The 24111-nt window shown below is 37.3% G+C and overlaps 2 protein-coding genes across 2 annotated transcripts; one reads left to right on the top strand and one right to left on the bottom strand.

Annotated features, from left to right (window-relative positions):
* Nucleotides 1–5940: 5940 nt before the first annotated feature.
* On the bottom strand, nt 5941–8024 carry LOC112284867 (uncharacterized). Its single transcript, XM_024525196.3, has 3 exons — nt 7738–8024; nt 6893–7327; nt 5941–6747 (listed from the first exon to the last, which is right to left on the bottom strand). Exons 1-3 carry the CDS (start codon nt 7913–7915, stop codon nt 6488–6490), a joined length of 873 nt encoding a protein of 290 aa, XP_024380964.1. The 5' UTR covers nt 7916–8024; the 3' UTR covers nt 5941–6487.
* A 1663-nt stretch (nt 8025–9687) lies between these two features.
* On the top strand, nt 9688–11771 carry LOC112284866 (uncharacterized). Its single transcript, XM_024525195.3, has 3 exons — nt 9688–9974; nt 10385–10819; nt 10965–11771. Exons 1-3 carry the CDS (start codon nt 9797–9799, stop codon nt 11222–11224), a joined length of 873 nt encoding a protein of 290 aa, XP_024380963.1. The 5' UTR covers nt 9688–9796; the 3' UTR covers nt 11225–11771.
* The last annotated feature ends 12340 nt before the right edge of the window (nt 11772–24111 follow it).

Genomic DNA, 24111 nt, shown 5'->3' with positions numbered 1-24111 from the left:
AGAAACTAGGTTATTCTTTTACTCAAACTTAGAAGTATTATAAGCCTTAGAAGAAATATTCTTAACATCATGAATAAGAAGACTAAAGATATATTTGATTGAATTTGTTTATAAAGCTTGAATCAATAATCAATGTTGATTTTATTATTGAAAGATGAAATTGCTCAGGCTTCAATATGACCATTTTTTTGATCAAAAGCTACATTTTTTTTTATTGATATAAGATAAGAATGTTTAGAAAGTTTGTTTGACAAACTATGTTGTTTTCCAAGTTGATATGTAAACTTAAAATCAAATCTTAATAATAACATGTTCTAATGAATCAAACAACAAATCAATATTCACATTGATATGAAGTATTTTAGATTCTTATAATCACTATACATAGTGACTATATTGGAAGTACCTTCTAAACAATAACACTGTTTTTCAAAAGAATCCATAATTGCAAAAAGTTTTTTTATTGTGGATTTTATGGTTGATCTTTGCTCTTGAAATTTTTTTAGAATAAAAAGCTACTTAAATAAGAATTATCATTTATTTTTTATTTTTGATAATACCATACTTTATCCAAAGTTTGATGCATCTATTTTTATAAAAAATATCTTGAAAAAAACAATGTAATTCAAGATTGGTGTAGTAATAAATTCCTTCTTTAAAACATTAAACAATGATTTGGCTTCTTTATTCTACTTAAGTTTTTCTTTAAAAGTCAAACATGTAAATAAAGTTTTAATTTGAAAAAAATTCTTGATAAAGATTCAATAGTAATTGGTAAAGTCCAAAAATTATTATACATTTCTTATTATTCTTGAAATCTTCCAATCTATGATAGTCTAGACTTTCTTTGGATCTATCATTAGATCTTTATTGAAAATGATATATTCTAAAAAGTCAACTTAAGTAATGCAAAAAATATATATATATTTTTTTTTTATTTTGGCATATAATCTTACATCTCTAAATTTTTATAACACATGACAAACATGAAATTCATTTTCTTTTCTATTCTTGGAGTAGATTAGAATGTTGTCTAAATAATAAATAAAAAAATCATCAAGTAACTCCCAAAAAATATCATTTATGAGTTGTTGAAAAGCAATTGGTATGTTTGTAAGTCCAAAAGGCATGACATTATATTCAAAATATCCATACCTAGTTTAAATAACATTCTTTTATATATCTCTTTTTTTAATACAGACAAAGTTGTATGCTCTATGTAGATCTATTTTTATATAGATCTTTATTTGATTGAATAAATTAAAAAGTCTTGAAATCAAAAGTAAGAGATATTTATTATTGATGGCAATCTTATTAAGTCCTCAATAGTATATACACATTTGCAAAGATCTATTATTTTTCTTTACAAATAAGATAAAATCTCTTGTTGGAAATTATGAATGGCATATCAAGTTTTTAGCTAAGTTCTTATGAATATACTCCTTTAATGGAGCCAACTCATTCTACAATAAGTTGTAGATTAGTCCAAATGGTAGTTGAGGTCTTTCTTGTAAATCAATTGAATAATCATAGGATTGATATTTTGAAAGAAAATCTATATTTTTTTTTTCAAAAATATCTTGATAATCTTGATACTAGCTAGGAATATCACTTGACATCTTTTTACCATCAAAAATAGATGTGGCATATATAACAAAAGATGACTCTTCTTTTTTTATGTACATAAAAGCTCTTGCATCTACTAATAAGGATTTGGATGTACTAAACTAATTTATATTAACTTAACTAACAAAATTTTGAATCAAATTATAAAAAAATTAAAGTTATGAAAATTCAATCTATTTAAGGATTATATTTTTTTTAACCATGATAATCCTAAAATAACTAGATTAGAAAGAAATATTATCATATTGAATATTATTATGCCATTATGATCTTTATTTGTTACATCTAAAAGAACAATCTCATAGATAATATCTCCAAAAGACAACAAATAATTATTTATAACTTCTACATATTTGGATTTAATTTTCTTGACTAAACGTATTTTTTATTTTTTGACAAAGTCTTTATCTAAAACATAAGCTAAATCTTTTTAATTTAATAATGCATTAATTTAATAATGCATTATTTTTGTAATACACGACAAACATGAAATTTATGTTCTTATATGTTCTTAAAATAGATCAAGATGTTATTCAAATAACAAATAATAAAATCATCCAAAGACTCTCAATAAACATTATTCATAAGATGTTAAAAAGTTGCTGATACATTTGTAAGTCCAAAAGGTATGAGATTATATTTTAAATATCCGCACCTAATTCAAAATGTAGTCTTTTATTTATTTCTTTCTTTGATGGATACTACATTGTATACTCTTCATAGATCTATTTTTGTATAGATTTTAGCTTGATTCAATTAATTAAGAAGTTAAGATATTAGAAGTAGTGGATACATGTTCTTGATGGTGATCTTCTTGAGTCTTTGATAATCAACACACATGCGTAATAATCTATCTTTTTTCTTCACAAATAAATATAGGACTTCTACTAGAGATTTGGAATGGCTTATAAAATTCTTGGCTAGATTTTCTTCAATATACTCCTTGAGTTTGGCTAACTCATTTTGTGATAAATTATAAATTGGTCCAAATAGCGGTTGTGCTCCTTCTTGAAGGTCAATTGAAGAGTCATAGGAATGATGTTTTGGAAGAATATCTGCATTCTTTTTTTCAAATATATCTTGAAATTCTTAATATTGGCTTGAAATGCCACTTGAAGTTTTTGCACCATTAGAAACAACTGTGGCATAAATGACACAAGATGATCCTTCTTTAGCAGCATGCAAGAAAGATCTTGCACCTTCAAACACATGTTTAATTGTACTAGACTTGTGATTTTCTACTACACTCTTAATTATACTTTTTAAAAAGTCAAGAATACGAGAAATCCAATCTACTCAAAGATTGTATTTTTCTAACCACAATAAGCCTATAATGATTGAATTAGAAGGAGATCTAATGACATTAAATACTACAAAGCTATTATGACTATTAGTTATTACTTTTATAGGAAGGATTCTATGAGTAACATCTCCAGAAGATTTCTACATGAACAAAATTAGTTTTTTTGCTAAAGATATGCTAAGTCTTTTAGCAAATTCTTCATCTATGAAACATGTTGAGGCTCTTGAATCTAACAAGGTAGAGGCTTTGTAATGTTTAGGTTTTAAAATAATATTTAATGTAAAACAAGGAGAGGGTTCTGAGGAAAGAATAAGATATTTATTTGGTATTGTATAAGGTTCCAACTACATAGTCCTTATTGTAGCTAGACAAACTCATTTTCCAATATATTATCTTTTCTGATATTTGTACTCTTTATTTTATAATTATGTTGCTTCTTTGGATAATGTTGAGCAAAGTGCTTAGATTCTCTACAATATAAGTACAATCCTTCGTGATGGTGATGAATTTTTTCTTGTTTAAGAAGAGGTTTTAAATATACCACATCAATTAGCATATTCTCTACTTTCAAATATATGTATTGAGGAGGAGTTGGTATTACTATTGAATTGTAGTAATGTTGAAGCTTACTTGTCTAACACTCAGATCAAAATTTGAAAAGTCAATTGTCACAAATCATAACAAAGTCAATTGTTTGATTCAATGTTTGAAGATCAAGTAAGTTGAACATCAATTTCTTTACCTCATATTGTAATCCATAGAAAAATTGGCTAATAAATATAATATCATCCTACTTGATATGAATTACAAGTTGTCAAAATTGTGAAGTATGTAATATTATAGATCAATAGTCTTATTACAAAATAAAGATCTTATTAGTCAGAACATGAGTTGCATCATATTCTCCATATATGAATCGAAACTCTGCCAAAAAAGCCTCCAAATTATCTAGTATTAGATCTAGTTATTTAAAAAAAGACAAAAATCATGATAATATTGAACTTGAAAGAAGTGTATTAATGAATCTAACTTGAGATCTTGGAATTGGATAACTTTGAAATTCAATCATAAGTTGTATTTAATTGATAAATCCTTGAAACTTAGATCTTGTGCCATTAAACTTCTTAAGTAGGATAACTCTGGGTTTTCTAGTACTGAAAAGATGTTCCATTGTAGAGGAAGGGATATGATTTGGTGTACATATTAAAGCAACTTCAATCATATCTATATCTTTACTTCTTATCATTCTTGTTGCTCCTTGTCATGATAAACTGAGTTAATGCATTGCAAGCATCAACTCTTTTAATTGCTCTTATATTTCAGCCATTGCACTCTTTATTTCAACAAGCTCTGTCATGATAATATTTAAATAAAATAAAATAAAAATCTAATATTACTTAAGATAAGTAAAAGAGAGGACTTAAAAATAAAGAAAATACTAAAAATAATATTACTTTAGAAGAAGGTAATCCATAACTTCTAATATACTTATATCTTATTAAGAAAAAAAGATATTCTATTCTTAATCAAGAGAAAACAAAGCTCTAATATTGTTAGTATGCTCTTATCAATCTATCAAAGACATAAACTAGAACAGATGCATAAACCTCAGAAATCTATGTCGAAAGAAAATTGACAAAATAGAAATAAAATAATATGTATATTAAAAAGAAACTAAAATAGATATTGCCAAAAGACAAGAAAACTAGAGACTCTTGAATCTAGACTAGAAGCAAGAAAGGAGTTGACAAGAATAAAGAAGACTTTATTCTTGCCTCTATATATACTATCTAACTAAGAGCTACATGGCAATGTTCTATAGAACCTCTAATATGTGTTGACTTTGTAGGACACATGCCTTAGCTTACAACACAAGTTTTCTATGTATACACTACATAGTTAGTTTGTACTTCAAGCTACCAACATGTGTGATACATGGTTAATTTGTTGACCATGTTTGTAATCTAAAAAGTCAATTATAAACACGAATAAAATCAAAGCAACGTCTATGAAGCTTCTATAGAAGATATTATGGAATCAATCTACTTTTACTTCCTTTTATCTAATCATATAAGTAATTATTGATTTATATGTGCATATCCATGGCAACTACTCATGATTAACTTATTAGCCAAATTTTTAACCTACCAATCAACTATAAACATGTATAAAATCAAATATGGATCTATAAATCTACTAAAAAGCTTTTCTATAAGATAATATTAAATCTACCTATATTTACCTTCAACATGGTACTTCTTATTTACATAAATATATATGTCCATGATATAGAATATAATTAGAATCGGCTAAGTGGGATGCTCAATCCATTGAGGATATTGAAAATAACAATTGAGCCATGGTATGTGCCTACCTTAAGGATATGACCTTCAAAGATGCCATTCATAAGTACTTTGATTCCCAAATAGAATTTCATGTTAAATGAGCTCATTGTAATGGCCAATTTCCACAACTTTAAAAAACTGAGGCAAGCTAGCTTCCGTTTTTTTTATTATACAAGCATTGTCAAATCCAATTTCTTTATGATCAAGTAGAAGAATGACAAGTATTGATTACACCTCATGAACTTCTTGCTTGAGAATATACAACATTCTAAATAATTCAACAAAGTTTGTCAAATTTTATAAGGATGGATGTTTTTAGATAGCTCTATAGTGCATTTCATTCTTTTCAAATTCACCAAAAATAAAACCTGGCTATAATCCTAAAATAAGCAAAATTACGCATTTTACGGAGAAGCCCTAGTTTCAAGAGGCCTATCCATCCCATCCATACTAAAGTCCATACTGCACCCACTAACAAGTACAGCAAACTGGTCAAACGAACACCCATCCATCCACCACTTTGGATAATATTAACAATGAAAGCATCCATCCCTCTCACTCATCTACACCTCCACAAATACAAACAAAGAGCTGTCATCCAAACCAAAAAAAATAAAAAAATAAATAACATGATGGAACAAAGAGAGAACACAGTGAGAGTGTGAGTAGAAAAAAAAGGGAGTGGCGGGGGCCACCTCTATAGAACAAATAATAACATAGAACTTCGGAGGGGGAGGGGTGGGTTTGTGGGGCACTGGCGGAGCTTGGATGACGACACAAATACAAAAAGGAAGGGCGGAACCCAGGCAGGTAACCCGGGCGCAGCTGCTACACACGAGCCACAGTTTATCTATTTTGTCTATTTCGTGGAGCTGGCAAGCAAGCAAGCTAGTTAGCTAGCTAAGTAGCAATCTCAGAATCTAGAATGGAGCAGAGCTGAGCAGAGCAGAGCAGAGCAGAGGAGGAGGAGGAGGCGTGGTGCTCTGGTTGTTTGATTGATTGATTGAATCAATGGTGGTCCTCTCTCTCTGTGTCACTGTGACTCCTCCGCAGAGCCCTGGTGCACCCGCGGCTCCCCCGAACACAAAACCCAAGTTCCTACTGCTCCCTCGCCTCCCAGGCCACGCACTCTGCGACTGTGTGTGTGTGTGTGTGAGTGAGTGAGTGAGCTTTGCACAGCGCCCCCAGCCCCTCCGAGCCTTTGCAGCGCCGTTCAAGCTTTGGCGGCGGATTCCAACGCCTTCCACACCGCCACCACGAACTTGCTGTCCAGAACGCCGTTCTCCTCTACGGGCACGAACGTCGCATTCCATGTGGCGGTGGTGGTGCCTGCTGTCGGCCCTGGCGCATATTGCACCACGGCCGTGACGTACTTGAAGCGAGGGTCGCCCTTGAGCACCGTGTAGCCCACCTTCTTCTCTGCGTCGTCGAACACATCCACCTGCTCCACGAGCTCTCCGGCATCAGGGATAGCTGCACACATCCAACATCTCGTACCCTTAGCACATCATCATCATTGTCCCTCTTCGTTTCCATGGCTACGAGACAGACACACCCACACACATTTGGACACAAAATTGGACAGCAATTTTGCTGCCTGTCTGCACACGATTCCCACCTGGGCCCATCTTGCTGATGCGGATGCTGCCCACTTCGCCATTGCCCTTGGCGAATGTGCAGGACTCGAAGAGATGGGGCAGAGCCTTGGGGAGTATGGCATTCTCCTGCTTCACGGCGCTCCAGATGGCGTCGGGCGACGCGTCCAGCGTCTCGGTGTGGGTCGCCGTTTTCTTCGATTGGACGGCCTTCTCGAACGTCTTGAACATCAGGGCGGTGATGTTCTTGACGTGCTCGGGGGGTCCGGCCTCGCCCACGACGTCGTACTTGGAAGTCCAGGTCGCCTTCGTCTGCTTTTCGCCCGTGGATGCGAAGCTCACCACTCCGGTGACGTTAACGTACCTGGGATCACCCTCGACGACTGTGTAGGACAATGTCATGGTGGCGTCGTCGACGGTGTCGAGACGTTCCTTTGCAGCTCCTGCTTGTGGGATGGCTGCACGAGCACGAGATTGCCATGGTCACGTAATCATCATTCACATTCCAGGCGGCTCATGCCATCCGATTAGAGGACCTGCGAATACCGAGTTGCGCTCGCAGTTCGTGCACACAATGTCCATCAAGCAATCTAGAACGAACTCCAGAATGCTCCCGTAGAGACCAGTCGGTTTGTGCCGATCTCCATCGCAGAGCCGAGTACGGACGCAAAAGACGTGGAATCGACACAATCCTGTACCTCGCACGTTCATCGATGGGCTCCGCCCCATCGAAGAAGGGCGGAGCGCATTGATTTATGTGGCCTGTCTGAGTGGGTAGGTCGTGAATGCAACGAATTCAGCATTCTGAGCTCAGCTCTGTACAGGTGCGACACGAATTGTGCTAGAGGAAGGAAGAATCGGGACGTACCAGGGCCAAAGTGCAGGACGCGGAGAGTGCCGGGGCCACCATCGCCCTCCAAGATCTCAGTCTTTGCGAAGAATTCGGGCAGAAGGTCTGGCAACACCTTGTCGGAGTGTTTGCAGCACATCCAGGCATCGGCAGCGTCGACGTTGAGGATCTCGGTGTGGGAAATGATGTGTGCCATCTCGAATTCGAATGCAAGCTGCTGAGAATTGGCCGCAGAAAAATGCGAGTCCGATGCAATCGAATGCTAGAACGAGAGCGTGGCACTGGGAGGGAGGGGATCAATGTGGACTGTGGATTGATGATGAGAAGGGGTGAGAAGCAGGGTATTTGTAATGCAAATCGATCAAGGCAGCTCGATGGATGCACCACAAAGAAAGTCCAAGACCCTCAATAAGTCAAATTCCCACACTAAGAACATGTTTGGACCTACCAGTCCTGGTTGTTTGTGTCTTGCGCGTTGTTCATTTTTTACATTCCAAAATTAGAATTTTTGTCTAGATTTTGATTTTCTCGTCGTCCTGCTGGGACGTCACTTTGAGCAAGTTCCATTTCCCTACTCTCACAGCACAAGGTTTTCACAAAACATCCGCTTTAGAGAATATATTGGTACGATGTACAGATTTATTTTTATTTTTATTATTATCAAACATGGAATAATTATTCCAGCTTTCCCTTGAGTTTGTGTGATATCTTGTAGTCAATCGCAAGCAGCTGCAATTTCTAGTACATGGTTGAAATACATACCTTAGCATAGGAGCATGTCATCTTTGACTCAACACCTACTCTGACTCTAGGCCCTCTCCAATCTTTCTGGAATATCCTGAACGGATTGTTGGATTCCTCTCTGATTGACGTTCCCACTTTACTGTGCAAGTTCTGCTACTTGCTGGAGCAGTTTTTTCAATGTCCAAAAATCATTTCTGTCTAGTCCCGAGAACCTAAAATCGATGGTAGCTTTTGTTGATGTAACTTCTCGTAATGACCTCTTCAGACCGGAAAAGAACATAAAGGAACAGATATACAAGGCCATTGTTAATTTAGTGTCACAGGTCTTTAACAATAGGTCAATCCGGAATGATTTTAACTATTGTTGAAATCCAAATGAAGACTATTGCCCACTTGTCCATTCATAGAAAGCTAATAGTCGATTTCTCATTCCTTCACATATTTTCCTACCTCCAGTCTGCAATGCCGTGAAACAGTTTGGTGTAAATGCAGCGCCCAGGGGAAGCTTCTATTCATCATTCCGTTCGTCAACCAAACTATCCAGTCTGAAAAGATTGAACGTTTGGTGTTGCTGACAAGATCTCGAATGTAGTGCCCACGTGGGTAAATATGATTTCGACATAACTGGATTTATTCATCTATTTCAACTATCTGAGTAGGATACAAAGTCAATGAGTCTTCTCATTGACGGACGCAGTGTCAAGTGGGCTCAGAACAAGGAGCTCCTGAGCAGCAGACTTGCAATTGAACAAAACTGAAATCACAGCAAGCTGTCATTACACGTCAGCACTCATGTCATTGGCTGCAATACATACATTTTAGAACAAAAGTAGGAAAAAAATTTAATCCACAACCGTTCAATCTGACACAATCAACAATGCCTGCAAATTCTGCGGAAAACAGTACATAGTAAATTCTGACTCACACGTATTATCCATAAAATAAAAACGTGAATTTCTATGGAGAATTCAAGATCATAAACCCACCGATCATAACAATAGTCCAGCACTGGAACAAAAAATAAAACACAAATTTTATTTAAAATAAAACAATTCCCGACAAATAATTCACATTGACGGTACAAAAAAAGAACCTTCCTACTCTCCCAAGCCATGTCTTGTTGAGGGTCTTGGACTTTCTTTGTGGTGCATCCATCGAGCTGCCTTGATCGATTTGCATTACAAATACCCTGCTTCTCACCCCTTCTCATCATCAATCCACAGTCCACATTGATCCCCTCCCTCCCAGTGCCACGCTCTCGTTCTAGCATTCGATTGCATCGGACTCGCATTTTTCTGCGGCCAATTCTCAGCAGCTTGCATTCGAATTCGAGATGGCACACATCATTTCCCACACCGAGATCCTCAACGTCGACGCTGCCGATGCCTGGATGTGCTGCAAACACTCCGACAAGGTGTTGCCAGACCTTCTGCCCGAATTCTTCGCAAAGACTGAGATCTTGGAGGGCGATGGTGGCCCCGGCACTCTCCGCGTCCTGCACTTTGGCCCTGGTACGTCCCGATTCTTCCTTCCTCTAGCACAATTCGTGTCGCACCTGTACAGAGCTGAGCTCAGAATGCTGAATTCGTTGCATTCACGACCTACCCACTCAGACAGGCCACATAAATCAATGCGCTCCGCCCTTCTTCGATGGGGCGGAGCCCATCGATGAACGTGCGAGGTACAGGATTGTGTCGATTCCACGTCTTTTGCGTCCGTACTCGGCTCTGCGATGGAGATCGGCACAAACCGACTGGTCTCTACGGGAGCATTCTGGAGTTCGTTCTAGATTGCTTGATGGACATTGTGTGCACGAACTGCGAGCGCAACTCGGTATTCGCAGGTCCTCTAATCGGATGGCATGAGCCGCCTGGAATGTGAATGATGATTACGTGACCATGGCAATCTCGTGCTCGTGCAGCCATCCCACAAGCAGGAGCTGCAAAGGAACGTCTCGACACCGTCGACGACGCCACCATGACATTGTCCTACACAGTCGTCGAGGGTGATCCCAGGTACGTTAACGTCACCGGAGTGGTGAGCTTCGCATCCACGGGCGAAAAGCAGACGAAGGCGACCTGGACTTCCAAGTACGACGTCGTGGGCGAGGCCGGACCCCCCGAGCACGTCAAGAACATCACCGCCCTGATGTTCAAGACGTTCGAGAAGGCCGTCCAATCGAAGAAAACGGCGACCCACACCGAGACGCTGGACGCGTCGCCCGACGCCATCTGGAGCGCCGTGAAGCAGGAGAATGCCATACTCCCCAAGGCTCTGCCCCATCTCTTCGAGTCCTGCACATTCGCCAAGGGCAATGGCGAAGTGGGCAGCATCCGCATCAGCAAGATGGGCCCAGGTGGGAATCGTGTGCAGACAGGCAGCAAAATTGCTGTCCAATTTTGTGTCCAAATGTGTGTGGGTGTGTCTGTCTCGTAGCCATGGAAACGAAGAGGGACAATGATGATGATGTGCTAAGGGTACGAGATGTTGGATGTGTGCAGCTATCCCTGATGCCGGAGAGCTCGTGGAGCAGGTGGATGTGTTCGACGACGCAGAGAAGAAGGTGGGCTACACGGTGCTCAAGGGCGACCCTCGCTTCAAGTACGTCACGGCCGTGGTGCAATATGCGCCAGGGCCGACAGCAGGCACCACCACCGCCACATGGAATGCGACGTTCGTGCCCGTAGAGGAGAACGGCGTTCTGGACAGCAAGTTCGTGGTGGCGGTGTGGAAGGCGTTGGAATCCGCCGCCAAAGCTTGAACGGCGCTGCAAAGGCTCGGAGGGGCTGGGGGCGCTGTGCAAAGCTCACTCACTCACTCACACACACACACACACAGTCGCAGAGTGCGTGGCCTGGGAGGCGAGGGAGCAGTAGGAACTTGGGTTTTGTGTTCGGGGGAGCCGCGGGTGCACCAGGGCTCTGCGGAGGAGTCACAGTGACACAGAGAGAGAGGACCACCATTGATTCAATCAATCAATCAAACAACCAGAGCACCACGCCTCCTCCTCCTCCTCTGCTCTGCTCTGCTCTGCTCAGCTCTGCTCCATTCTAGATTCTGAGATTGCTACTTAGCTAGCTAACTAGCTTGCTTGCTTGCCAGCTCCACGAAATAGACAAAATAGATAAACTGTGGCTCGTGTGTAGCAGCTGCGCCCGGGTTACCTGCCTGGGTTCCGCCCTTCCTTTTTGTATTTGTGTCGTCATCCAAGCTCCGCCAGTGCCCCACAAACCCACCCCTCCCCCTCCGAAGTTCTATGTTATTATTTGTTCTATAGAGGTGGCCCCCGCCACTCCCTTTTTTTTCTACTCACACTCTCACTGTGTTCTCTCTTTGTTCCATCATGTTATTTATTTTTTTATTTTTTTTGGTTTGGATGACAGCTCTTTGTTTGTATTTGTGGAGGTGTAGATGAGTGAGAGGGATGGATGCTTTCATTGTTAATATTATCCAAAGTGGTGGATGGATGGGTGTTCGTTTGACCAGTTTGCTGTACTTGTTAGTGGGTGCAGTATGGACTTTAGTATGGATGGGATGGATAGGCCTCTTGAAACTAGGGCTTCTCCGTAAAATGCGTAATTTTGCTTATTTTAGGATTATAGCCAGGTTTTATTTTTGGTGAATTTGAAAAGAATGAAATGCACTATAGAGCTATCTAAAAACATCCATCCTTATAAAATTTGACAAACTTTGTTGAATTATTTAGAATGTTGTATATTCTCAAGCAAGAAGTTCATGAGGTGTAATCAATACTTGTCATTCTTCTACTTGATCATAAAGAAATTGGATTTGACAATGCTTGTATAATAAAAAAAACGGAAGCTAGCTTGCCTCAGTTTTTTAAAGTTGTGGAAATTGGCCATTACAATGAGCTCATTTAACATGAAATTCTATTTGGGAATCAAAGTACTTATGAATGGCATCTTTGAAGGTCATATCCTTAAGGTAGGCACATACCATGGCTCAATTGTTATTTTCAATATCCTCAATGGATTGAGCATCCCACTTAGCCGATTCTAATTATATTCTATATCATGGACATATATATTTATGTAAATAAGAAGTACCATGTTGAAGGTAAATATAGGTAGATTTAATATTATCTTATAGAAAAGCTTTTTAGTAGATTTATAGATCCATATTTGATTTTATACATGTTTATAGTTGATTGGTAGGTTAAAAATTTGGCTAATAAGTTAATCATGAGTAGTTGCCATGGATATGCACATATAAATCAATAATTACTTATATGATTAGATAAAAGGAAGTAAAAGTAGATTGATTCCATAATATCTTCTATAGAAGCTTCATAGACGTTGCTTTGATTTTATTCGTGTTTATAATTGACTTTTTAGATTACAAACATGGTCAACAAATTAACCATGTATCACACATGTTGGTAGCTTGAAGTACAAACTAACTATGTAGTGTATACATAGAAAACTTGTGTTGTAAGCTAAGGCATGTGTCCTACAAAGTCAACACATATTAGAGGTTCTATAGAACATTGCCATGTAGCTCTTAGTTAGATAGTATATATAGAGGCAAGAATAAAGTCTTCTTTATTCTTGTCAACTCCTTTCTTGCTTCTAGTCTAGATTCAAGAGTCTCTAGTTTTCTTGTCTTTTGGCAATATCTATTTTAGTTTCTTTTTAATATACATATTATTTTATTTCTATTTTGTCAATTTTCTTTCGACATAGATTTCTGAGGTTTATGCATCTGTTCTAGTTTATGTCTTTGATAGATTGATAAGAGCATACTAACAATATTAGAGCTTTGTTTTCTCTTGATTAAGAATAGAATATCTTTTTTTCTTAATAAGATATAAGTATATTAGAAGTTATGGATTACCTTCTTCTAAAGTAATATTATTTTTAGTATTTTCTTTATTTTTAAGTCCTCTCTTTTACTTATCTTAAGTAATATTAGATTTTTATTTTATTTTATTTAAATATTATCATGACAGAGCTTGTTGAAATAAAGAGTGCAATGGCTGAAATATAAGAGCAATTAAAAGAGTTGATGCTTGCAATGCATTAACTCAGTTTATCATGACAAGGAGCAACAAGAATGATAAGAAGTAAAGATATAGATATGATTGAAGTTGCTTTAATATGTACACCAAATCATATCCCTTCCTCTACAATGGAACATCTTTTCAGTACTAGAAAACCCAGAGTTATCCTACTTAAGAAGTTTAATGGCACAAGATCTAAGTTTCAAGGATTTATCAATTAAATACAACTTATGATTGAATTTCAAAGTTATCCAATTCCAAGATCTCAAGTTAGATTCATTAATACACTTCTTTCAAGTTCAATATTATCATGATTTTTGTCTTTTTTTAAATAACTAGATCTAATACTAGATAATTTGGAGGCTTTTTTGGTAGAGTTTCGATTCATATATAGAGAACATGATGCAACTCATGTTCTGACTAAAATTGATAAAATATTTGAAATTTAAGTTATTTACTTATATATCCATATATTTAAAAATATTTTATAATAGATTAAATTTTAAATTTTAAAAGCTCATTCAATTTTAAATCTAATCTTTGTTGTTTTTGAAATTATATTTTTCATCAATCCTTTACTTTTTTTGTCTCATTGAATAACTTTTCTTCATTAAGCTTTTCTAAATCTTCTATCTATAAATAATTTTAAATTCTTATTTTAATTTTTTATTATAATTCTAAAAATATTTTTCAATAATATAAATTTTTAAAAAAGAAAAGTTCAATATACTTTTATATCACTTGAAAAAAAAATAGATATTCACTCAAAATTAATATAATAGTGAAACTAGAATGGCTATTGACAAAAAATAAGAAGATCAAAAAAGTGTTGACAAGAGTAAAAAAGGTGTAGAATAAGTAGTTATTTTCAGAATATAGATACCTTATATATAGTGTAAACAAGAATAGATAACTGCTGAAAAGGTGGTTCAACAGGTAGAATGGATGAATAGTTAGGAAAAGTAGTTATCATCCATAGTATAGGAGTTGGTATCTCGGCGTAGTATAAGGAGGATGAGAGAGAGGAAAAAAAGGGCCAGACTGCAATAGTATTGAGCCGGGGATAAACTTGGTGCTATCTCTTCTTCTTAGTTTTCTTATTTCTTTTGTATTAGTGTTGATTCTAGTAAAGAGAATCGATTTAATGAATCAATGTTTGATTTATGAAGTTGTTTATGGATCACTGTTTATCAATTGTTGTGAAATATTGATGATGTATGGAAGTTTCTAGTCACTGTTTATCGCAAGGTTGTAAGTTTAGTGGAGAGAAATTATAATCAAAGGAATTGTCTCGATGAGATTTTGTGGATTAGAAGTTGTTCATTCCAAGGTTTGGGTTATGCTTGTGTGTTCGTGAATTATACAGGGTATTGAAATCGATGTCATGGTTGTTATCGTATTGATATGAGAGAGTGGACAGTAGGAAAAAAAGTTAAGTATTCTTCGGTATGGTAAGCATTCAGCAATAGCAGTTAATTGTGTGATCCTAACAATTGGAGCTCATATACATGGTCTTTCCTTGTGTTCAAATTCCTGTATACGGATTTATTCTGGGAGGTTTCTTTCAGAATAAGTAAAACGACAATCACATTTTGGCACTGCTGCCGGGGATTGACAACATTATTGAGTGTCAGGAATTAATTGCCGAAGCAGTAAAGGAGATTAGGAAGCAAACTCAGTAGAAATAATGAAAGAGTATGGTTATTAAGAATGAGAATTTAACAGCAAAGAGAATAAAGCAATTAAAGGAAAGAACAGACAGATCGCAAGCAAGAAATTTGGTGCGTAATGAGCAAGATCACAAATTGAAAAAGAAGCATCGACAAAGTTGGATTAAGCCATGGTTGCATGCCTGTCGACATATTCAATCGTATCCAGAAGATGATCGACCTCTAATATTTCACAAGTATATACTGTTAAAGAAATTACCAAGAGCACTCGCAGAAAGTGCTGCTAATAGTCCAGCATACCTCTCGAAGCCGTTAACGAAAAGCGAGGAAGGCACGGAGGAATTAGGTATTCTATTGGGTATTTTTCCAATTAGAGATATGTCCTATTCTAACAAGACTGGTTCTGAAGATTGGCACAAATCACTTGGCAATAAAGACCAATTCAGAGTATATCAAAATCCATCGTTTTCACCTCATATTCAACTAGTAAAATTATTTGGAGATAATAATAGTCAATCGGGAAGGCTTGGAAGTCCGAAAAAGACTTTTACAAGAGACAGTTTTTATTTTAATAAAGAATTGAGCGGAACACCGGGATCTTTAATGGCGTTTGAAGGACTAGCAGTTCCGATTGCAGTTCAAATGGGTGTAGTGGGCGATCAAATGACTAGCTTCGTGCCATTACCTATTTTTTGGGATTTACTAGGTATGGATCCAGATCAACATTTTTCTCAATTCTTGACGGCATGTGTAGCCAATAATGGCAGAACTGAAGATATTTGGTTAAGATGGCTACCAACAACATTAAAGGACACAGCATTTGAGTGGTATAACCGCCAACCTATGGAACAATTTATCAATTGGGAGGCATTGAAAAATACATTTTTAGCCCATTTTTTACCAATTGGTTTTGAAGAATGTCTTAGATAAAAATTAATAAACAGCAAAATAGTACCAGGAGAAGCGATACAGTCATATTATGGTCGTGTAGCAGATATACTTCGAAAATGGCCAAATAACCAAATGCCAAAATTGTTTGTGTTGTCCATATTGATTAATGGACTAGACCCACCAAAATTGAAGATGTTTGTAAAGGAGGCAATTAGCCACCATTGCATCATCTCTTGAGCGAGCAAAAGTATGGGAGGAATGTCACTATGACCAAAACTTAATAGTTGGAGCCACGATGATTCCATCTCAAAGAGATTATCAAATAACAAATTGGAATGACGCATCGAAAAGTTATCTGAGAAGGAATGATTACGATACAATTCCACTTGGAATAGTGGATGCCGTTCTATTGCAGGCTATACCACCATCATCATCACACCCGTATGCACCTTATTCCGTATATCAAAAATCAATACCTACGAAGGAATTGCCAAATGCATTGGTATCAAGGGATCCCAATGAGTCATTGTTGTTAACATTGACAAAAAAAATGGATGAATTGGTTGTGAATCTGGCCAAGGATAAAGAAAAAAGGCATAAATCAACCAATATGCGTTCCAATGTCTAGTATAGCAATTGTAAGGAGCAAGGTCATTTAGTAACAGAATGTCCTTCACCACCCCAAATGACTGTACAATGTATCTTTTGCGGGAGTAAGCATATTACGACCAATTGTTGGAATTTACGGAAGCAACAATAACTTAGTAACCAGATAATGACTCAACCAACTTTGCGGGATGTCAATCAAGTACAAAAAAATAATAGGTTTGGCTGGAATGGAAATCGAGCGAATAAACAAAACAAGAATTATTCTAATTTTCTAAACTCTGAATTTCACCAAAAAGGTGTATCCAATTCTCACAGATTGGCGATGAACCAACCAGGATACCATCAATATCCACCCATGAAAAAGCCAATGCCACAGTCTACAGTAACAATGGATCAACTAGGATCCTTTACTCATTTGATATGGAACAGACCTAGCCGTTATATACCAATAGAGACACCCAATATCCCTGAAAGAGCTAGCAGGAGACCACTTCGTTGCTATCGTTGCAAACAAATCGGACATTATGCAAGTGAATGCCCTAATCCAAGGGCTAGTGATGACTATGCTCCAATATGTGGAAATTGTAAGCAGTCTGATCACACTTATCAGCAATGCAATACGCCCTTTAATTATAATAATCGGGACCAAAAAATACAAACAAGCCAACCGGTGGAGGACAAAGGTCCTGTTCAACGAGACTCACCAATACATCATGTCAAGGTGGTGAACGTAATGCTTACTAGAGGCCAATAAAAAGACAAGAATCTAATTCAGGACCTGGATGAACCAATCACAAGAGAGCAAGTAGTGCCGTCCACATGGCTAAACGAACCAATATCAGTATTGGGACGTATTCCAATATTGAGAGCTCAACAAATTAAAGAATCTAATTTGATTTCATATGCCAATTTATCGAGATCATCAAGAACGATCCCAATTGACCAACTACCAATACTTGTACAGCCTTATAAAAGATCTTACGCATTAAAGGAACCTTTAGTAGTAGAAAAGTTGGCAAAGTTACCAGCAGCAATTTCAATCACCAAGAAGGAATTGCTGCCGAACGGAGTAAAATCAAAACCAATGAAACATAAAAGAGCATTGAAAATTACTCTCAATATGGAACCCTACGACATTTTGAAGGATTTGGATGTTATTCAGCCTTTAATTACAATGAAGCAACTTTTGGCTGTAGCATCGAAATGTCGATCTACATTGAATTTAATACTAATATGACAAAGATCCCGTACTAAAGAAATTCATGAAGTTAGCTTAAACCCAAATCCGAGAGCACCAACAATCGATGTAACAATTGATGGCATTTTAATTCCAAGGATACAAGTCAATGGTGGCTCCAATGTGAATTTAATGAGCACAGATACAATGGAGGACTTGGATCTAAAGCAATTGCTACCTATGACATTGGTCTTGTGAATGGCAAATCATAGTTGGGTAAAGCCAATGGGAATCTTATGTAATATTACCATTGTAATCGGGAGATTGACATACAAAATCAATTATATTATATTTCGATTATAAAGTTTTACATTATCATATTCTATTTTATTAGGTAGACCTTGGCTTTATCAAGCCAAATCTAAGAATGATTGGGGTTGAGGCACATTGACAATTGGAAAAGGCCATGACCAGATTATTCTACAGATGTACCCGGTATAATATCATGGAGAATCTCAATTTTCAGAATCAGAATTTACATCGGACAACAAGAGTCAATCGATTGAGGAAGATGACGATGCTATAGGTTCACCGCAATTTGGGGTAGGACAAAACACTTCAACAGCACAGGCAGGAGTCTATTAATGTGGAGGTCCCGGCGAATATTTACTACATCAGGAGGATGTGACTAACTCAGATCATGCTATTGCCAAATGGATGAATAATCCCGCAGTCAATACAGTCAGCACATTGGAACCAAAATTGGGTAGTTTTCATATGTCATATAATACAAGATATTCAGATTAGAAGAAGACGATTAAATCAGAGGTTGTTGAAGACCTTATGTATCAATCCACTAACTTAGGCACCAACGAAATGCCACAGCTAATTAAAATATATTCTGGTATTATAAGTACAAAATTGGATGTTTGAAAAAAGTTTTTCATCTGTTACAAATCTGCCTTTGTATGGTTGTATGTGGATTTGAAAGAGATTCCAGCTGACGTGTGTAAGCACCAGATTATTTTGGAGGAAGGTATTTTGCCAATTCGTCAAAGACAACATCGGCTTAACCCAAAATATTTTCTTTTAGTGAAAGAGGAATTGGATAAACTTCTCGACCTGGGTTTTATTTATCCTATTCCGCATAGTACATGGATGTCACCAATCGTGATGGTACCAAAGAAGAATGGAAAAATCAAGATATGTCATAATTTTTGAAAGTTAAATCCGGCTACTAAGAAGGATTATTTTTCGTTACCATTTACAGATAGTGTTTTGGATGCAGTGGCCGGACATGAATGTTACTCATTTTTGGATGGATTTTTGGGGTGTAATCAAATTAAAATTGCTGAAGAGGACCAATTGAAGACTACGTTTACCACAAATTGGAGTACATTCGCCTATAAAGTAATGCCATTTGGATTATGTAATGCCCCGGCTACTTTTCAATGGGTAATGATACAAGCGTTTCAAGATTATCTATGTCTATCAATAGAGATATTTCTAGACAATTTTAGCATATTTAGTACAACAACTGAACATATAGCATGTCTAAATAACTGTTTGAATCAATGTGACAAGTATGGAATATCTCTAAATTCAGAGAAGTGTCAATTTGGTGTACCATCGGGGAAGCTATTGGGACACATTGTCTTTGTTGAAGGTATCACTATGGACCCCGATAAAGTTATTCGTATATAGGATTTATCAAAGCCCGATACGGTATCGGGCATATGTGGTTTCATCGGCCATGTCAGCTACTATCGACATTTTATTGAATCTTTTGTGGTTATTTGTCAACCATTAACCAACTTGTTAAAGAAACCTCCATCAGATGGATCTAGTCCAATATGGACTGAAGACTTTACTTTCGCATTTGACGAATTGAAGTGGAAATTGGTATCTGCCCCAATTCTTATAACACCTTGTTGGACAAAATCGTTTCATGTCTATTTGGACGCATCCAATGTTGCTATTGAATCCATTCTCAGTCAAAAGGATGCAAAAGGATTAGATCATTCCATATATTATGCGAGCTGACAATTTGTTACTGCAAAATAAAATTATAATACTACCGAGCGAGAAGCCCTCGAAATCATCTACTCTGTACAAAAATTCCACCACTATCTACTTGGATACCCATTTGTGTTCCACGTTGATCATGATGCGCTTAAGTACATGATAAATAAACCTCAATTGAGCGGATGAATTGCTCGATGGATGTTATTTCTCCAGAAATTCAACTTTATGATTAACGTTCGACCCGACAAGAAACATGCCAATATAGATCACTTATCCTGTTTATCTAATATACTGGGTAATGAGCTGATAAACAATGCTCTTTCGGATGCACAACTATTCACTGTGGATGTCATTACACCCGAATATGGTGAATTGATCCAATATCTAATGTTTCAGATTTTTTCAATTTCTTATAAAGAAAAATTAAAGAAGCATCTGATTTTAAAAAGTGTGCTATATACCATGATTGGAGATGCCTTGTACAAACAAGGGCTGAATGGAATTTTATGCCATTGCATCTTTCAAAGGAAAGTTCGTATAATTTTGGAAGGATGTCATTTGGACAGTTATGGAGAACATTTTGCAGGTGATAGCACTGCACGTAAGGCTTTAATGGCTGGATATTGGTGGCCAACAATGTTTTCGGATGTACACCAATATGTTCGTCATTGTAATCCTTGTCAACAAATTAGTCGCCCTATTGGAACTTCTACAATGCCATTGGTACCAATTTTGGCACAGACACCATTCGAAAAATGGGGTATTGACTTTGTAGGATCCATTGCACCTGCCTCTCGAAATGGACATAAACGTTATATTCTAGTAGCCACTAATAATGTTACCAAATGGACAAAGGCCATGGCAACGAAAACTGATAATGCCAATACCGTACCAATATTTTTATATGAGAACATTATCACTCATTTAAGCTATCCAAAAGAATTCATTAGTGATCGTAGGACACATTTTATTAATGCAACAATTGAAGCACTAACAGCAAAGTATGAGATCAAGTACTGCAAAACTACACGTTATCATCCACGAGTCAATGGCCAGACAGAAAAGACAAACGGTATCCTATGTAAGATCTTAACAAAGACTATTTTAGGAGTGGGAACCAATTAGGACACTAAATTGTTTGGAGCTTTATGGGCATACCGTTGTCGTGTTGTAACACGAGTATACGGTGAAAATAAAAAGAAAGGGGAATTTTATTAATATTCAGTTACCTCGAATATTGGGAGCATCGACCAACTCCAGTACAAATACTGAGTGGTCAGGTTCAGTCACTCCGTTACAGTCAGCCGGGGCATACTGAAAGGCTCCATTCGATTCCAATAATGGGAGTCAGCAGGAAGAGAAGGACCAATTCACCCGACGGGTTCGAAGAGCCAATTGGATCCAATTTTGAGAATCCAATCTGGGTCCTCTTATCCAATATGAGAACTGAATTGGCCGGTCAACCCAATTACGGGAAATCCAGGTCTTACTACGGGTCTTAGCCAATCCAACGCGAGGACCAATTTGACCCAATTACTCGAACATCCAGGTTACTACTGGACTCTTATCCAATATGAGACCTGAATTGGTCGGGCGACTCAATGTGGTCCCGATTACGGGGTTCGATTCTGTTTCAGGCTGTCCTGTTCTCTGTGCCGTTTCAGAGAACGTTGTTTTCGATAAATGGATTTCTTAAAGGTAAAAACAGAGGAGAAAGCTCTGATGGCGAGAGCCAATTTCGGATCCAAGCTTGACGGTGGGAGCCAATTCCGGATCTAAGACGGAAGATTGAAGAAATTCAGAGGATAAGGTTAGGGGGGATATAGTTTTGAAAAAATAGTTTTGAAGAGGGGGTTTTTTATTTTTCTCTGGGAATCGAGGGGGGGGAGCTAGTTTTCAAGCTTTTGCAAGGTTACTAGTTCGGTTTTCATTGGAGGTTTTTGGAGATCAAAGGGATTAAAGAGAGAGGAGCTTCATGCTTCGGGTCGGGGAAGGAAAGACATAGAATTTGGATTTTTCTTCTTCGTAGAGTTTTGGGAAGGCTGAGGCAATCGCTGCTGATGTCAATATTGTAATGGTGAATCAGGATTTTTAATGAAGTGGGTTTGAATACTCTTGACTATTTTGTAAAATCGAGTTACGTCTATGATTGAAGGATTAAAAGGGCGTCTATAGGATTGAGTATGCGGAGTGAATGAAATTTATTGGGTTAATCTAATAAGAGAGTCAGTGGATACAAGATCGTAAGTACAAAGCGGTATTGAAGATTAACAGTTTGGGTTGTTCGAGGTTCTCTGTAACGTCTAGAGACCTATCGGCTGGGGCAAAAAAGAGACTTCGACAAGCAGTCGAAGAGCATCTGTATAGATTTACGGTACATTGTTGCAGTCGTTTATATTCCAGCAGTCAAAAACTGATAGACTGCTTGACTATCGGCGAATCTCCATACAACCTTCTACAGCCAAATGCTTGGCGTATTCTCGAGCAGAAAAGCACGTAATACGACATAAGTGGTGAACCCGACGTGAAAGCTTGAGGTGGAAGGTATTAGATTTCGGTTGATTTTATCTTTATTTTTATGGAAAACGAAAATAAAAATTTTGAAGGATTTTTGGGAGAAGTTTCTGGTAGGGAGTCTTCTAAAGGACAAGGTATGCACATGGATCCGTCTATTGCTAGTTTGTTTCAAGCCTTCTCATTGTCAATGCAGCAACAGCAAAGCAATGATCGAAAGGAAGCTTTGGCAACCAAAGCATTGCAAGCAGTGATCAATAAAATTGATCAATTTGATGAAAGGAATATTTCAAGGTATTTAAGATGTTATGTTCGTGAAATGGAATTAAATCGGGTTTCTGATGAAGAAAATGGTTGCACTATTTGGACTTGCCACGATACCGGAGATAAGGGACCACATTACATCGATTACGGATCGTTGTGGGAATTCATGGGAGGATTTTTCACATCCATTGAAAGACGAATATTTCTTGGAAGATGCTGATTGCGTTACTAAGAAGCTGTTTTTGGGATGGATTGAACGGCCCAATAAGAATTTGTAAGCAACAGAGCAACTAAGGGAATTTGAGAGGCAGTACCATCAATTATCGAAGGTAGAAAAATTGACATTGGAGCCGAACAAAGTTGATCTATTTCTTCAAGCTGCTGATGGAGAATTGCAAGAGAAATTAGAACCCCTTCTTGAAGACAAAGAAGAAGATGAAGGATTGACAACGAAGTGGAAGAACATTGAAGATGCGGTGGGGTTGCTTACAAAAAAAGAAAGGAGGAAGGATAGGAGCAATATTTCGAAAAGAGTACAAGCACCCAAAGCTCCAGTACGTACAACACCACCGACAATGCCTACAGTTCAACCTTTGACATCCTTGTCAAAGAAAGCAGATATGGGTATGGAAGAAATTATACGAGGAATGCGAGATCTTCAAATCAAATTGGCAAGACTTGAAGAGAATACTTCTATAAACAATTGGAAGAATGTTTCAAAACAAGGATATGTACAAAGATGCATTTGGTGTGATGATGCTTCACACACTAGAAAAGATTGCAATGAATTTAATAATATGATACGGCAGAGAATTATTTGCTGGAAAGATGGGAAGATAGCATTGAAAGATAGGGAGGATCTTCTTCAAATCAATTTGGGCAAGGGAGGAATAAGAGCATTGGTTCAAGATTACTTAAAAGAGCATGAAACAGTAGCACGAGAAAGTGCAAGTTATGGTGCTAGAGTAGATGATGAAATTGGTGGAAGTACGGTGTCGTATTACGTGCATTCCAGCTCGAGAACGCGCCGGGCATCTGGCTGTAGAAGGTAGTATGGAGATTCGCTGATAGTCAAGCAGTCTATCAGTTTTTGACTGCTGGAATATAAACGACTGCAACAATGTACCGTAAATCTATACGGATGCTCTTCGACTGCTTGTCGAAGTCCTTTTTGCCCCAACCGGTAGGTCTCTAGATGTTACAGAGAACCCCGTACAACCCAAACTGTTAACCTTCAATACTGCTTTGTACTTACGATCTTGTATCCACTGACTCTCTTGTTAGATTAACCCAATAAATTTCATTCACTCCGCATACTCAATCCTATAGACACCCTTTTAATCCTTCAATCACAGACGTAACTCGATTTCACAAAACAGTCAAGAGTATTCAAACCCACTTCATTTAAAAATCCCGATTCACCATTACAACACTAACTTCAGCAGCGATTGCCTCAGTCTTCTCCAAAACTCTACGAA

This window comes from Physcomitrium patens, chromosome 7, assembly GCF_059467195.1.
Source record: "Physcomitrium patens ecotype Gransden chromosome 7, ASM5946719v1, whole genome shotgun sequence".
NCBI classification, from domain to species: domain Eukaryota; kingdom Viridiplantae; phylum Streptophyta; class Bryopsida; order Funariales; family Funariaceae; genus Physcomitrium; species Physcomitrium patens.
Note: the sequence above shows the minus strand (reverse complement) of the source record. Positions and strands in the feature narration are given on the sequence as shown.

Coding starts and splice junctions, on each gene's coding strand:
- LOC112284867 (XM_024525196.3), bottom strand. CDS start 7,915: ATGGCACACATCATTTCCCACACCGAGATCCTCAACGTCGACGCTGCC. Junction 7,328..7,737: donor CGTCCTGCACTTTGGCCCTG/GTACGTCCCGAT, acceptor GTGCTCGTGCAG/CCATCCCACAAGCAGGAGCT. Junction 6,748..6,892: donor CATCAGCAAGATGGGCCCAG/GTGGGAATCGTG, acceptor GGATGTGTGCAG/CTATCCCTGATGCCGGAGAG.
- LOC112284866 (XM_024525195.3), top strand. CDS start 9,797: ATGGCACACATCATTTCCCACACCGAGATCCTCAACGTCGACGCTGCC. Junction 9,975..10,384: donor CGTCCTGCACTTTGGCCCTG/GTACGTCCCGAT, acceptor GTGCTCGTGCAG/CCATCCCACAAGCAGGAGCT. Junction 10,820..10,964: donor CATCAGCAAGATGGGCCCAG/GTGGGAATCGTG, acceptor GGATGTGTGCAG/CTATCCCTGATGCCGGAGAG.